Source organism: Theobroma cacao, chromosome 7 (genome assembly GCF_053813885.1).
Source record: "Theobroma cacao isolate CCN51 chromosome 7, ASM5381388v1, whole genome shotgun sequence".
Taxonomy (NCBI): domain Eukaryota; kingdom Viridiplantae; phylum Streptophyta; class Magnoliopsida; order Malvales; family Malvaceae; genus Theobroma; species Theobroma cacao.
This window is the reverse complement of record NC_142645.1, coordinates 772,105-786,384: the sequence shown is the minus strand read 5'-3', so window position 1 is coordinate 786,384 and position 14,280 is coordinate 772,105. Positions and strand designations below refer to the sequence as shown.

The following is a 14,280-nucleotide window of genomic DNA, read 5'->3' as shown; positions in this document are numbered from 1 at the left end:
ACAACCTGAACAAGTGAAGTGCTATTAGAACAAGTGAAGCGCTACTTCACGCAAAACAATTAGAACAAGTGGAGTACTAGTTAAAGTATAACAATTATAATAAGTAAAGTACTACTCCATATGGAACAACTAATACAAGTAGAATAACTATTTTGAATAGAATAACCACTTTACTTGAGTGACAGTGAAAGTAACTCGAAATAAGTGACAGGTTTCATGGGTTATTTTCATCTTGAGATATTTCGGAGAGTTTGACTTGTGCTTTCATCTTGAGATGTTCCGAAGAATTTGACTTGGTAACTTAGATATGGAGATAGTTAAGGGGTCTTTCTCTTAACCCTTTCTTGAAGTACAAGCATTTCACCCTATTACCTTATTCTCGTACACCTATTCATGTACAGCTTCTTCTCTTATACTTATTCTCGTACAGCTTCTTCTTTTGTATCTATTTTTATACACTTTTTTCTATTACCTTTTACTTGAGAACAAGTCTTATTACATTCAATTACAATAACGATTACTCACATTAATGTTTATAATAATATCATTCATTAAGCGCATTAAAACCTATTCTTGAGTAACCATCACTTTTAACACTATATATAGAGCTTCACAAGTCATTTAGATGGGCTTTTCTCTCTCCTTCTGAGCTAACACATTCTCAGCTTGAAAGCTTCTCTCTTTAAATTCTCTCTCTAATTTTTTTTTACTCTTTAATTCTCTTCTTACTTTATTCTACTTGTCACCACACTCAGTACTTCAGGAACTGCTTCAATCTTTTTCTCTGCCACCTCTGACGTATCCTTTTACTTGTTTGCAACGCTTCTTCTCCCTATCACAAGAATCTCTTTACAATAGTCAGCATGAAATCTAGTTTTGGCATATACCACTTGTCCATAAATTCCCTAACTTTGATCCATGATTCCATATTAGATTCCAAAAATATGTCCATCAAAGGTATAAATATATGATAAAGACAACTTATAGATTTTTTTTTTTTCCATGGAGAAGAATTATAGTTCTATGGACCAATAGAATGAAGCATGTGATCAAGCAACTATGACAGATACTAGAGAAAACCTAATCCCTTTAAACTTTAGCAAACCAAAACTCAGACGGTACCCAAGTTACAATAGCTATCAAGTGTCCCAGATCATCGCAACAGCAATCACTCCAACACCTAACAAGACAGCCAAAACCTTGTGATGGGGTGTGTCAACTGAAATTGTCTTCTGGGGAGTGTAACCTTTTGATAGCAGATGGTTTATTGATACGTTGATGAACACTCCACATGCTAAACCCATCAATATGGCGAAGATCCATTCAGCCACGACACCCTCAATCGTGGCATCGATTAGGATCCCGATGGCCACCCAGATAGGACTCGAAATGGCGAATGCAAAAGCGTAGGCTACACAAGACAACAGGGGATAATCAGGGATCATCCGGAGCAGTGCTATTCCCATTGCAATTGCTGCAAATATCTTGTGCAAGGAGATCGTCCACAATGCTTTCCAGGCAGCGGCTTCTGTCTTTGCAACTCCGATAGCGACGCCCTCAAAGACTGAATGGCAGCACAAGGCAACGATCAACAAAACACTGTCTCCAAAGGAACTCACAGTTGTGAGTGATGAGGACCGCGCGCTGGTGGTATCAGTGCCATTGCCACCCTACAAAAGCAAACAAGGCCATCAAACATCAACAGAAACCAAGTCTCAGGAATAATTTCTGTAAGAAAAAGACCATACATAGCTCACCGGCGGATTGCCATGACCATGAGGATTACTTTTGGTCTGCTCGGGCCCTGCAGTTTAGACAAGACATGTACGAGGTAAGAAAGTGAAACTGTGATTTGATTGTCCCTGTTACAGCTCTCATTGTAACAGTTCAACCGCCAGGATCACCATAAAAGCACTAGTCTTTGCGACTTTGCCGGACTAAGATAATTTATTACTCAACAACAGCATTAAACCATTCAGAAACCATTCTTCGTCCCAAAGTCTTTACCAAGAAAATTTCGAGCAGAAACAACTTATCTTTTTCCCAAATTTTCACAGCGACCAAACACTGTTGCTCATATTCTTTTTCCTTTCCTTAAACCATTTCTTTAACAAGTAATAAATAAACAAGACATGACATGTGAAACCAACAAAACTATGGGCCTTTGCTTGTCTCACCTAACAGCTATATCTGGATTATGTTTAACAGTCATTAACTTTGAATTTCTTCTCTCCTTGCCTCAGCAACCAAACAAAGGTAGACCTCTTTTTCTTTACCCGGAATTTTTTAACTCAAACAAAAAAATACAGGAAACAGTTTCTTACCTTGAAGTTCCAAATCACCATGATTAGATGAACTCTTGTCCTTCCCGTACACATAAGAAACCACACAATCAGCCACCATGGTCAACAAATATCCAGCACAGGCCAACATAAACGCAAAAGGGTATTCTTTACTCGTCAAACGCTCAAAGGTTTCATTGGCATCGCTCAAGAAATGCATCATGGCAGTCCCCAGGAAAACCCCACCAGCAAACTGAGTTCCCAATACCAGAAAACCCTGGTTCCATTTCAGGAAATATGGTGACACCCCACCGATGAAGGTCCATACAAACACGAGAATCAAGCACCATATCTTGACCGAGACCAAGGATTTGGAACGTAGGCTATGAGGAGGCTCATTGCTTTCACCTGCACCCTTGTCATCATCATCACTGCCCCCATGGGAGGTGGCAGAGAGGAAAAGAGAGAGGGAGAGAAGGAGGACGAAGAGAAAGCGCGAGAGTTTCATTGAAAGAATGTGAGGTTCTTGCATGATACGTACATGGATTATATGGACAGACAGAAGAAGATGGTTTTTTTCGTTGTCTGTACTACAAAAGCATTGGGAAGTACCAGGAAATGCCGAAATGGACGTTGATATTATTACAAGTGTAGTTCTACAAACAAAAAAAAAGCAGTAAAAAGACAAACAAATTTGATCTGTTCATTCTATTTACCTTCACTTATTTAATTATTTCCACCTGATGGAACCTTGGTAGATTACAATGTTTTTTGGCTTCTTCATGTTTTAATATGAGAAAAAAGGTAGGATAAATTCCACTTAAACGGTTTCGATTTTAACTTATATTTTTCTCCTAATATTTTATATTTTTTTGAAAAAATAACAATTACATGATAGTACATAAAATAAGTTGAAACCATAAAAAATAAACGTGAAGTTTATATTTACTTTTTCTTCTCGTGATGTATATCGATAGAGAACGGAAAATAAAATGTATTAGTAAAAAATATATGAATGAAAATTACGATATGAAAGTATTAGACAGTTGTTTTGATTTATTTCATGGTTAAATCTTTTATAAAATTAAATATGTGAACAACATCGACAACATTCAGCCAATATATAATGTAAGGAGTTAAATTATAATTTTTATTTTTTAGATTCGAGTTAAATTATAAGTTAATAACCCATATCTACCAGGACAAAACATCAAAGTGGGATCCACTTTCAGACTGGCTTTGCCGTGAAGTTGGGTTCGTGGCTGACAGGCCTGGATAGACTCTCACCATCCACACCCAAGGTTTACACATTCAAAGCCGTTGGTTCAGGACAAAGATGTGTGAACCATCCTTAACACGGGGATTTGGTCAAGCCAGAACAAGTCAATTGCGAGTTCAAGAACAGTGGAAGTAGAATAATTGAAGCACCCCATTTCTTCAAACTAGTCACTACTTTCATGATCCTGGCATACTTGGTAAAGAACAAGATTGCTCATAATTGACAACAGTGAGACTGTTGCAATTGTCAAAAACAAAACAACCAAAATCCTTTTCCTGTTGCATCATGGTATGCGGATCATATCCTAACTCAGTAGCAAGAGAGAGTCAGACTTACACGCATCGAATGATGATCGATTAGGTTCCATGAGAGCATTACAAATCTGTCATTAAAAGGGAGAAAGATGAGTTAATTAATCACTCAGGTTTAAAGTTAAGCTAAGATTTTTCTTGTGGAAAGTAACTGAATATTGCAAGAATGAATAACTGTGACAATAAACTCGGGCCAAAATTTTGATTTATGGATGATCTAAGGTACTGGAAGCTTGCCTACATCTCGGCAAAAAGAAACAAAAAATACAAGTTCTTTTGTCAGATATTTAAACGATGCAGTGCAACTGCAAGATGCAATTCATCAATGTATAACTCTTTATCAGAAAATGGGCTTTTTTTACTGCCAAAAAGGAGCTTGAAAACTTCAACAATACTTGGTCTATCAATTCTTGTGATTCATCCTGCAGAATGATTTCCGTAATCCACAACCATCAACTATACATAACTATTCTCCTCACCGCCGCCAGAAACGACCTTGCTGCCTCTGTTCCTGCATTCGCCTGCATCATCGTGGGTCCCAATCAAAATGTCATTCAACAGTGTATTAGTATGGATGGGACTAGCATTTATCAATGTTATCATAAACTACAATGCTTGCATATCTGAGACAGATATGACAATACACAAAAGAAAGAAGACACTTCACCTCTGATAATCTTTCGAACGCTCAAGAAACTCTTTCGCAATATCTTTTCTTTCATAAGATTGTAACACTTGTCTGATATCAGCTGGACTATTGCGGGCGACATCTGTGGACAAACCAAAGCAGATGGTGTTACACATAACAAAAGAAAATAGCCAAAAAAAAAAATGATCAAGTAAGACAGTTTTGATCAACCATACACCCTACCAACTACACTAGTTAGCACACATGACATGTATAATTTGAACAAGGGAAACAAGAAAAAGCAAGTTCAAAAGAAACAGCAGGAGACTTACATTCAAGAAAGGGAATAAGATCCAAAAGTGCTGTATCATCTGTCTCAAGCTTATACGGCTTAATAGGAACACAATTTTCTGGTTGAAGGCTAGAATCAAATGCATGAGCACTCACATATAAAATCTTGGCTGGGTCCCTGTTAAGCTTTGAAAGATCCTGTGCAACAGGAACTATTTATTAACAAGAATACTCATTTTGAAGTAGAAGGTCTTAAAGATACCATCCCCTAGATTAATACACTAATTATAGATGCAAACTATATAGGGGAAAACAAAAACAGAAATGCTTCAAAGCAAAATCATCAACTACAAAATACCCTATAATGCTTGCCATCCTGATATTTAGTAGCAGCCCTTGAAAGCCTAAATCGTATATAATGGTTAGGGTCCAACCTTTCACAAACAGGATCGACATACTGCACAAGCCAAAACAAACAAACAATTAAATTGCTGATAACATCAGTTATCTCCATAATAATGTATTTAAAATGGTTGTTACAATGGAAATTATCAAATTACCATATTCATCTGGTCAGAATACACAATAATTTCATAGAACTTTGCCAGATGTTCCAAAAAGGAATCAACTCCAGGTCTTTTGAATGTACGCCAGCCTCTCTCTCGCTTTGCCAACCCAAAAGGTTAAAAAAAAAGGAAATACAAATGTATGAACATGAACATCAATCATCAAAATAACAAAAAAGAGACTATCCATTGAATCTTGTAAATAATCACAAATAGTTGGTTTTCCAAGAATCTTTGCATTGATTTCTGACAAACAATTATTCTATAGAGGCAAATGGAAAATAGATTTCCGTCAAATTCTTACCTTCCAATCTGTATAAAGTAATGTCTCATTCAGATCTAGGACAAGAGTGAAAACATGTTGTTCTGCAGGATGCAAATCAGGAAGAAGCTTATCTGAGGTTGGTTCAGTAAATTCCTACAATATGAGAAAAAACTATAAGAAATGAAGAAAAGAAGGGCTTAATGCTAATGTAAAGAAGAAAAAACAAAAGATAAGCAGAAAATACTAGAAAATCAGAAACAATAGCAACAAACACAGCACTCACCAGCACATGTTCTTCCACTAACCTCCTCAGATCCAGGTAAGATTCAAGTGCTTTAGCTGGAACTGAATAGTTATAAAAAAGGAAGGTATGAGCAGAAAGTGGTAGAAGCAGAACATGTAAACAGGTCAATCATTAACAAATCAACGTCATAACCATTGACTGAGTTTAATAAAGAGAAATTAACACCAGGGAATGAACTTTGTTCGTTGCCCCCATAAAATCTATTAATAATGACGTAGCCCAATTTATTCTAAGGAAAATTCCCGAACACTTGGAAGGAAAAAAATGCTTACATAAAATACAAATTTAACTCCCCATTATGAAAATATTGCTGTAGTGATTGGGTTAATATATACTAAAGACTGTAGAGAATATTGTAGATATGAACAAAGAAAGGAGCAAAATAGAAACATAATAAGGCCCTAACCTGTCATTGCAGCAGAGTAGAGCAAGCCCCGATATTTCTGAACAAAATATGGAAAACAAACCGTCACCATTTCAATATCTGATTATTTCATAAGACCAACTTAACAATGGCTATATCACATTGTTATGACTTAGCACAAGCACATCACATGTGCATTCATAACCATAAGGACATTAATATAAATACTCACATAACTGATATCGATGTATTCATAACATCATCACATCACAGCCATCAATCATACAGGAATCACCTGTGGGAAGCAATGATGGACGGCTGTTATGTGAGTACATGAATCATTTTCCTACACATTGAAAAAGAAATTGTCGTGAAGTTTACCAATTACTTAAACACCAAAGCAGCTAGCCATTACTTCTGTTTACACTATGGTTCAAGATGGTCAAACCAACCACATCAGATCACATTAAACTCATACGAATGAGAATCAAATTATAACTAGACCAGCTGCATGCCTTAACCAAATTGTACATGACATCATTCCAAAAACTGAAATAAAATTAGAAAATTCACTAAAAGGAAAAAAAAAGTTCAAACTTACATCAACAGCAGATGCATCTTCACTAGGAGTGTAACTGGCCGCAGCCCGCAATGCCTTTGCCTTCTCATTCACTTCCTCATATGAACATTCTGCAAATCAAATTAAATAGTTTGTTTAAAAAACCCCACATTTTAAACAAAGATCATAAACAAAATCACAAATTGATCCAACCTTTATCAAACAAACACTTACTATAAGAGAGATAACAAGCATAGCCAATAGCTCCAGTAACAGCTGCGGTGAGTCCGTACTTGAGAAAGCTCCAACCTTTCCTTCCCGAAACCTGCGGGGAAGCTTCCGGCGCCGGAGGTGGAGGAGGAGGTGGCGATTGATCGGAGAGAATGGATTGTGAAGAAATGATCGTTTCTTTAGAAGGATTTGAAGAAGAAGACGAAACCACTCCTGAACTAAAAACCCTTCGATTGATGATATTTGAACTGCAACTACTCGAAATTATTCGAGATCGAAGAATAATCGAAGACATTTCTTCTTAGGGGTTTTCAATTTTGGGGCTTCCTTTTTTGTTCGATTGAGGTTTTAGAAATGTTTTAGGGTTTTACAGATCGAAGGGGCGTGATTACTACTCCTTTAAGCGCTGTGTTTGGAAGTCGGTTTTGGGTAATTTCTGGTTCGGGTCTAGAATAGGAATGGGGGAAATGTGCTGTTTGGTAGCCGACTTAAACTATTTTTCTTATTTTTAAATATTTAGTTTTCATTATTTCATAGAATTTTTTACTTTTCATATATTATTTTATAACAAAATAAAAATTAATTTAAATATTTTTTAAGTATTAACAAATAAAAGTAATACCAATTATTTATATCAAACTTAAATAAATAATAGCTTGTGAACGAGATTAAACTTGTATTGTATTTTTTCACTAACTATTTATATATATCGAATTATGAATTATGAGTGTTGTTAGGCTTTCTTTAATTATAGCTCTTAAAATTTGATGACAAATCACATTTGAGCGAAAAAAATTGACGTGACATTTCTATTTGTTAGATGATTTAATTTCAATTTTACACGTAATATTAAGAAAATTTAATCACGTAACATTATCTTTGTTCTTATAAGTAAGGCTAGAGAACAAAGCTTTTAGGTAGATTAAAGATTACATAGATATTATATCAATCCTCCACCAATCATAGTAACAAGCCAAATTAGCTTGACAGTAGATTGAATTTTTATCCATTCGATTCGACATTATTAACTTAAATTATTGATTTCTTTACATAAAAAAATAAAACTGTTCATTCAAAAACGATATAAGTTACTATTTGTCAATTTTTTACTAAATTTCGATATCAAATTGCAACTTGAATATTTTAGCAATCTTATTTATATTTATGAAAACCAAGACAATGGATATATAGTTGTTGATGAAGTGGATGATGAAATTAAATGTATGCTGAAAACTTGATGGTGAATGATAGCCACAAAGATTCATGAAGCATTGAGTGCCCTGCAAATTAGTCAAAATATGACTGAAACTTGACCTAATATGTGTGTCAATGATCAATTTATATATGCAACGCTCAAGATTGTGACAGAATTAATTTTTTTTTATATATTAATACTAATCGACATAAAAATTATTATCGTTTTTCTTATGAAAAGAAAAAACCCGTCGTCGAATTTAACTAATGTTATCGTATTTTGCAGGAGTTCTTGATCTATCAACCTCAAAATCGATATTTCACATCAATGACAACTACTTTGAATATCACCAATCGGCAACTTCAACATAAAATAACATTAAAAGCTGGAAATTTCAAAGATCAAAAGCGACTAAGAGCTACCACAATTAATGAAACCCTCAAGGTGGCCATTCATGATCAGCCAAATATGCAAATTTCTTACAGAAAAAGGGCAGTGAACACCTCCAGGATAGAGTCCTAGAGATATTTCTTATGTATCTTTCAAGATATAATTCATGCAAATAATTGAGTATACCACGCCCCATGAGGAGTGGTCCTGTATGTGTATAAATACAGCTATTCTTTGCGGTAGAGGTTTGAGTTTTCTGGCTCCACTAGTCCAGGGAAGATATGGCTCTGAAATGGCTTCTCAGTTCTGCATTCACTCAAGTTTTCGGCCTCGCGGAAGGCGGTAGCTTGCAGACCAAGGCAGTTGTCGGATGCCCTAATGTCCATGGAAGTGTCAAGGGTTGCAAGGAAACAGATGGAGGGGTTGCCTGCAGCATCAAAATCAGCAAGGAAGACTACCCAAATGGTTTCCAGATGCCTGTCCATTACCCTCGATACTCAAAATCGGATTATGAGCAGATGGAAGAATGGAGGGTGGACATGCTGCTGAAAGAGTACGGGTTCAGCTTCCAGGGCAGTGTTGATGAGAAGAGAGCATTTGCCATGGGGGCATTTCTCTGGCCTGATCAACTTTGAGATGCGGCTGCCGCTGCTGCTTTAGGTTCTGCTGTATATATAATCAATCATATCCCTTGTTAGGAAGTCTTTGATGGCTTGAAGCTTAATTTGTTGTGAACCTATTAACCTGTGTGATGATCATGCTATCTGAAGCATGATTGTATAGAAAATTATGTGTTTAATTAGGTGTTTAAATATATAATTATTAGTAATTAATCCGTCGTAAGTGATGTGATCTTTTCGAAATAGTTTCACTTGATCTTGTATCTTTTCGATCTTTCACTAATCACTCCATTCACAATACAAAATTTACAACGTCAAGAATTTTTACCTGGTAATCATTATCTAATACATATGGAAACCAAATTTCTCCATTAACTATACCTACCACTAAACAGGTTTCTGGTAAACCAAATGATTACTTTTCTGTTGGTAATGAACAGGAGTTCCGGGTACAAGACAATGATCACATAGAACAACTAACAGAAAACTTGAAAAAAGCCTTTTCTTTTGCCCTGTCTGCCATGACCAACCAACTTTGAGATTAGAAAATATTCTCATTCTGCATCACTTTCAGACGAGTTTTTGTTGTTAGGCAGAAAAGAGGAACTTCGTGTACTCACCAGAAAAGGAAAAAGGAAGCTTGATGCTACAAGAAATCATGTAAAGCAAAGCAAGCGAAGTAAACAAAAGAGGTGACAAATCATAAGAAAACAAAAAGAAATTTGTGAGGAACTTCCGAGAGAGTGGAAACAAAAAGCTAGAGCCGTGCCTCACATGGAGGAAAAACTTCCCTTAGGACCACTGCTTCTTTACCATTTTGATTAGGTTTCATGGAAAAGGTTCCTTGATGGGAAATCATTTTCTTTTATCTGGGATTTAATGCCTTTGGTTTATTAAATTGAAAATAAAAGAAGTTTCATAGTTTAAATCTCTATTTTAGAAGTAAATTATTACGTTAATTATCATACACGTATGTGCATATATACTAGACATAAGACAAGACATAAAGAAAAAGACCCTTCTCGCGAAAATGAAAACAAAGAAACGTGGCAGAAATTTGTGAACACGTGTATTAATTATAAAAAATGTTGCCACGGAATTATTGTAAAAAAAAAAAATTCAAAGACTTTAATCACAAGAAAATGGCAGAATTTAGTAGCCTTAAAAATTAGAACATCAATAATCTTGCAATTTAATGTAGTTTATTCTAGAAGAAGCATGAAGATCAATATATATAGAAGAGATAAGGGGTAAAATGATGAAAATTTTATTATCTTATGGTATAATTAGCCACCCAATTGATAAAAAACATTGAAAGAATCCATACAAAAACCCCCACCAAGAAAGTAGAAGAAAGGTGTCATGAGAAAGCTTCAGTGTCTGAATTATGGGGAAAAAGGAAGATAGGGAAAAGAAAAAGTAAAAAAGAAGAACCATTACCCAGTGGACTTTAATGGGGGAGAGGTAACTTTGAATCTGAGTCTATCTTCTTCTAATGGATTATGGTCCCAACTTGCCATTGATTGCCACATCTAACCCTCTCTTCTTCAATCGTGTAGGAAATTGGTAAACAATAAGATGACTCTTACCAAAAGAGTTGGCAGCTAGAAAGTTCCAAATTATCAAGTAAAAGGAAAATTTCAACCCTCCCCTTCCATATGGCAACCTTGAATTTGCTGCAAATCACACTAATCTTAAAGGTTGGTTTGCTTGCCTTAAAGACTTCAGGTTTTAAAGGGTTGTTTTGTGGCTCTGATTTGCATGCAAAACAAGGGTTCTTTTGGAAAATCAATCTGATCCCTCTATAAAAGGGGCAGGGCCACTTGGCTCTCTGGCATACCATAACCAACCTGCAAATTCTTATAGCATTCTCTTCCAATTTCAAGTCATTTCCAAGTTCAAAGTTCAAACTCCAACACCCAAAAGAGAGGTTCAAGAAATGGATCAAACAGGAAACCAGAAGCGGCAATCTTTGAGTCAGTTTATGAAATCTCATTTTCACATAAAACTGACTCAGTTGGTTCTATCAGTTTCCGTTTTTTCCCTGTTCTTTTCTCATTCATATTGGCTTTCTTTGCTCCATTCCTTTAACTTCAACTTCCATAATACCCTCCCTTTCCAGTTGTTTAGCCATGCTATAGATAAGAACTGCATATTCCTTCTTTGCAATGGACTTCTTGTTTTCCTTGCAAAATACTCGGGATTAATCAGTTCTTCATCCAAGCATAATCTGAGTGATGATCAGTCTTTTAAGAGCTATGAAGATGTTCCACAATCCGAGTCAATTGTCTTGGAGCCAAAAGCACCATTGTTGGAGAAGGAAGTTCCCTTGGGGAGTTCTGATGAGGCACTAGAAAACAGCATTTTGATGGAAGGAAGACAAGAAGAGGAAGAAGAAGCAGCAGCAGCAGAAACAGAAATAGGAAACTTCACTCTGGAAGAAGAAAAAGAAGAAGAAGATGCAGAAAAATGGGATTTGATGACAACTGCTGAAAAAGAAGGAAATGCTGCTTTTGTTCAAGAAGAAGAGGTAAAAGGGTCAGAAGTTGACTTCTTTGTACAAGAATTTGGAGAAGGTGAAAATCCTGAAAGAGAAGAAGAAGCAGAACTGGTAGAAGGAAATAGAGTATTGAGTACAGAAGAGCTGAATAAAAGGTTTGATGAATTTATCAGAAAGATGAAGGAAGAATTAAGAATCGAAGCTAGACAACAACTAGTCATGGTTTAAGGATCATCTTGAGATGAGAATCTCTTTAATATCTATGTTTGTACTTCCTGTTTCTCCCTATACTAGTTTTGGTAGTCTAGTTCATGAAGTTTCTTCTGTTTTTTTCCTCCTTAGTGTAGTAAAATTTCCTGTTCTTTCAGTAGATCAGGCTACAGTTTCATGTAAATTATGTGTTTAGTAAATACAATCTTTAGCTTTATGAGTTCTAATTCTCCATTTCCAAGGCAATCTTCTGATAAAGAACCAAACCAGATATATACACATTCTTAATCTGAATTTTTCTGGGTAACTTGACAGCAATTGTTCAAAGTTGAAAGAGAAATTGAAAATTCAAGGTGGCAGAACCAGATCGTGAATTGAGTCAGGATCTGACTGATATCAAATAAACCAATCAAAAGTAACCTACTGATACACCAGGATGATGACTGAGAGGGGAAACTCCAAGCCTTTCCATGTATCATATGGCTGTAATCTGATATCAGGTCTTTTCAATATCTATTTCAAGCTATTAAATGATAATTAATTTATGGGTTCCATTTGTATCAGGCAGAAAGGTCCCTGTGAAAATGATGGCAATTAAGACCAGCTTTTTTGGATGATCAAAGTTCACAAGCACAAACCCTGCTATAGCTGTAGATTTACTCTAGACAAAGGGTAAGTAATTGATTCACTTGTTGAATTTCTTGTGTTGCTTCTCCAAGGGGTGATCTAGATTTTCAACACATGGGATATTTTTCCCCCTTGACTTAGGAACTTCTTTTGGGAAAAATAGACAAATTTGGAAGGTAGGTTGAAGAAAAATTGTGGGTTAAGGCTCATCATTATCAGCACAAACCACCCACACCTATACTTATAGGGTAAAATTAGTTTCAATCATCATTTGACAGTTGTTTTACCATTTTTACAAAGGTAAACTTCACTTAAACTCTTCTTAGTTTTAACTTTTCCTACATGGTATATTACAGCTTCCTTTCCCCGTGAGGAGTTAGGTTGTTGATATTTTGATCACTTTATTGAGCAGAATTAACAGCCTTACCTCTCACAAGATGTTAATTATAAAAAACGAAACCGTAATATAATAAGGGAAAAGTTGAAATCACGAAGGGTGTAAATAAGGTTTATTGATTTTATAATTGAATCGAGATAAAGTAATGGAGCTCATAATTCTGGATTCAATGCTTGTTTTTCTCCTGCTATATACCTAACAGAAATCAGAAATCTTTATGCTGATATATATATAGCTTTGAAGTCACGTAACTTAGGAAGAAATAATGGGTTTAAATTGGGGCATTCATGCCGACCAATTGACTACCATCATCCTGTGTCTCAAGGACTCCTACAAAACTCAAAAAGGGTAGTCCTTTTCCATGGAAAAAATAATGGCAAATTATGGGGGACAAACATAATGGCATATAGTTTCAATCCATCTGACAAACAATGATTCATTTCCCTTGAACATAGAAATGAAATCCAGCTAAGAATTTTCCCATGGAAAATGGTGGTGTTTTTGCTTAGCTAAGCTGCTGCTGCTGCTTTGAACCCCATTAAAGCTAGCTGACACCTGTTACCACTCATCAGCATTTAGTCACAAACCCTCTTTCAGGTTCCTGATTGTTACCAGGGTTTTCTGAATTTTCCAGTAATGCTATGTGGCAACTCCTTTTTGGGTCCAAAGAAAAAAGCTTGAAAACTTTGATATGTGGGTGCAGTTTCAGCCAATATGCCTTTTCACTGTAGCAGAAGTGATGAATTCCAAGGAATATTTCAATGATTCACTGACAAAAAAGAACATCTAAGGAAGAACAATACAAGTTTAAAAAGCTAAAGAAAAAATACTTGTTACAGCAAAAAGACACAAAAATTTGTAAAAATGGATTGAAATTTGTCAGCAGCTAAAAATATTGTACAATCAGTGGAAAGTGACCAAAGAATCTGTGATCCCTTTACACCTATGTGGCTGGAATCTCAGGAGTTTTCATTTTCAATCCCTCCCCTAATTGGATTTGCATCACAAATCAGCCTATTTCCCCACCTTGGGTCCTCTTCAATGTAAAATCAATGTCCAAAAAATGAAATGGGAAAATGTGTTTATTCACCACAAATCTGTGTATCAGTAAATGTGAAAGATCTAGAAAGGACCCATCTTTCTTTGGGTGGGACTTTTATCACAGAGAGTGGCGCAACATCATCCCTTATAATGACCAACTTCACCAATCTTCAAGCAAAAAAAAAAGATTTGGACCCAATTAAACCCTTAACTCGTTGTT

The 14,280-nt window shown here is 35.7% G+C and overlaps 4 protein-coding genes across 5 annotated transcripts; 2 read left to right on the top strand and 2 right to left on the bottom strand.

Moving 5' to 3' along the window:
* Positions 1-929: 929 nt before the first annotated feature.
* Positions 930-2,891, bottom strand: LOC18593307 (zinc transporter 11-like). Of its 2 annotated transcripts, none has more exons than XM_018124094.2 (3): positions 2,325-2,891; positions 1,749-1,804; positions 930-1,670 (listed from the first exon to the last, which is right to left on the bottom strand). In XM_018124094.2, exons 1-3 carry the CDS (start codon positions 2,812-2,814, stop codon positions 1,140-1,142), a joined length of 1,077 nt encoding a protein of 358 aa, XP_017979583.2. In that variant the 5' UTR covers positions 2,815-2,891; the 3' UTR covers positions 930-1,139. The 2 variants fall into 2 exon arrangements, with proteins under 2 accessions (XP_017979583.2, XP_007020536.3); XM_007020474.3 differs by having other exon boundaries at positions 1,758-1,804.
* A 1,113-nt stretch (positions 2,892-4,004) lies between these two features.
* On the bottom strand, positions 4,005-7,523 carry TIM50 (Haloacid dehalogenase-like hydrolase (HAD) superfamily protein). Its single transcript, XM_007020469.3, has 10 exons — positions 7,084-7,523; positions 6,892-6,980; positions 6,333-6,369; positions 5,906-5,967; positions 5,662-5,775; positions 5,352-5,456; positions 5,150-5,248; positions 4,833-4,989; positions 4,540-4,642; positions 4,005-4,393 (listed from the first exon to the last, which is right to left on the bottom strand). The coding sequence occupies exons 1-10, from the start codon at positions 7,373-7,375 to the stop codon at positions 4,348-4,350; spliced, it is 1,104 nt and encodes a 367-aa protein (XP_007020531.1). The 5' UTR covers positions 7,376-7,523; the 3' UTR covers positions 4,005-4,347.
* A 1,336-nt stretch (positions 7,524-8,859) lies between these two features.
* On the top strand, positions 8,860-9,498 carry LOC18593305 (uncharacterized). Its single transcript, XM_007020466.3, has one exon. The coding sequence runs from the start codon at positions 8,947-8,949 to the stop codon at positions 9,298-9,300; it is 354 nt and encodes a 117-aa protein (XP_007020528.1). The 5' UTR covers positions 8,860-8,946; the 3' UTR covers positions 9,301-9,498.
* A 1,407-nt stretch (positions 9,499-10,905) lies between these two features.
* On the top strand, positions 10,906-12,222 carry LOC18593304 (uncharacterized). Its single transcript, XM_007020465.3, has one exon. The coding sequence runs from the start codon at positions 11,225-11,227 to the stop codon at positions 12,011-12,013; it is 789 nt and encodes a 262-aa protein (XP_007020527.3). The 5' UTR covers positions 10,906-11,224; the 3' UTR covers positions 12,014-12,222.
* The last annotated feature ends 2,058 nt before the right edge of the window (positions 12,223-14,280 follow it).

Excerpts from the sequence above, each read along its gene's own strand:
- LOC18593307 (XM_018124094.2), bottom strand. The coding sequence starts at position 2,814 with ATGCAAGAACCTCACATTCTTTCAATGAAACTCTCGCGCTTTCTCTTC. Across the intron at positions 1,805-2,324 it reads TGGTGATTTGGAACTTCAAG|GGCCCGAGCAGACCAAAAGT; the intron begins GTAAGAAACTGT and ends TCTAAACTGCAG. Across the intron at positions 1,671-1,748 it reads GCAATCCGCCGGTGAGCTAT|GGTGGCAATGGCACTGATAC; the intron begins GTATGGTCTTTT and ends TTGCTTTTGTAG.
- TIM50 (XM_007020469.3), bottom strand. The coding sequence starts at position 7,375 with ATGTCTTCGATTATTCTTCGATCTCGAATAATTTCGAGTAGTTGCAGT. Across the intron at positions 5,457-5,661 it reads TACTTTATACAGATTGGAAG|CGAGAGAGAGGCTGGCGTAC; the intron begins GTAAGAATTTGA and ends GGGTTGGCAAAG. Across the intron at positions 4,394-4,539 it reads CGTTCGAAAGATTATCAGAG|GCGAATGCAGGAACAGAGGC; the intron begins GTGAAGTGTCTT and ends ACGATGATGCAG.
- LOC18593305 (XM_007020466.3), top strand. The coding sequence starts at position 8,947 with ATGGCTCTGAAATGGCTTCTCAGTTCTGCATTCACTCAAGTTTTCGGC.
- LOC18593304 (XM_007020465.3), top strand. The coding sequence starts at position 11,225 with ATGGATCAAACAGGAAACCAGAAGCGGCAATCTTTGAGTCAGTTTATG.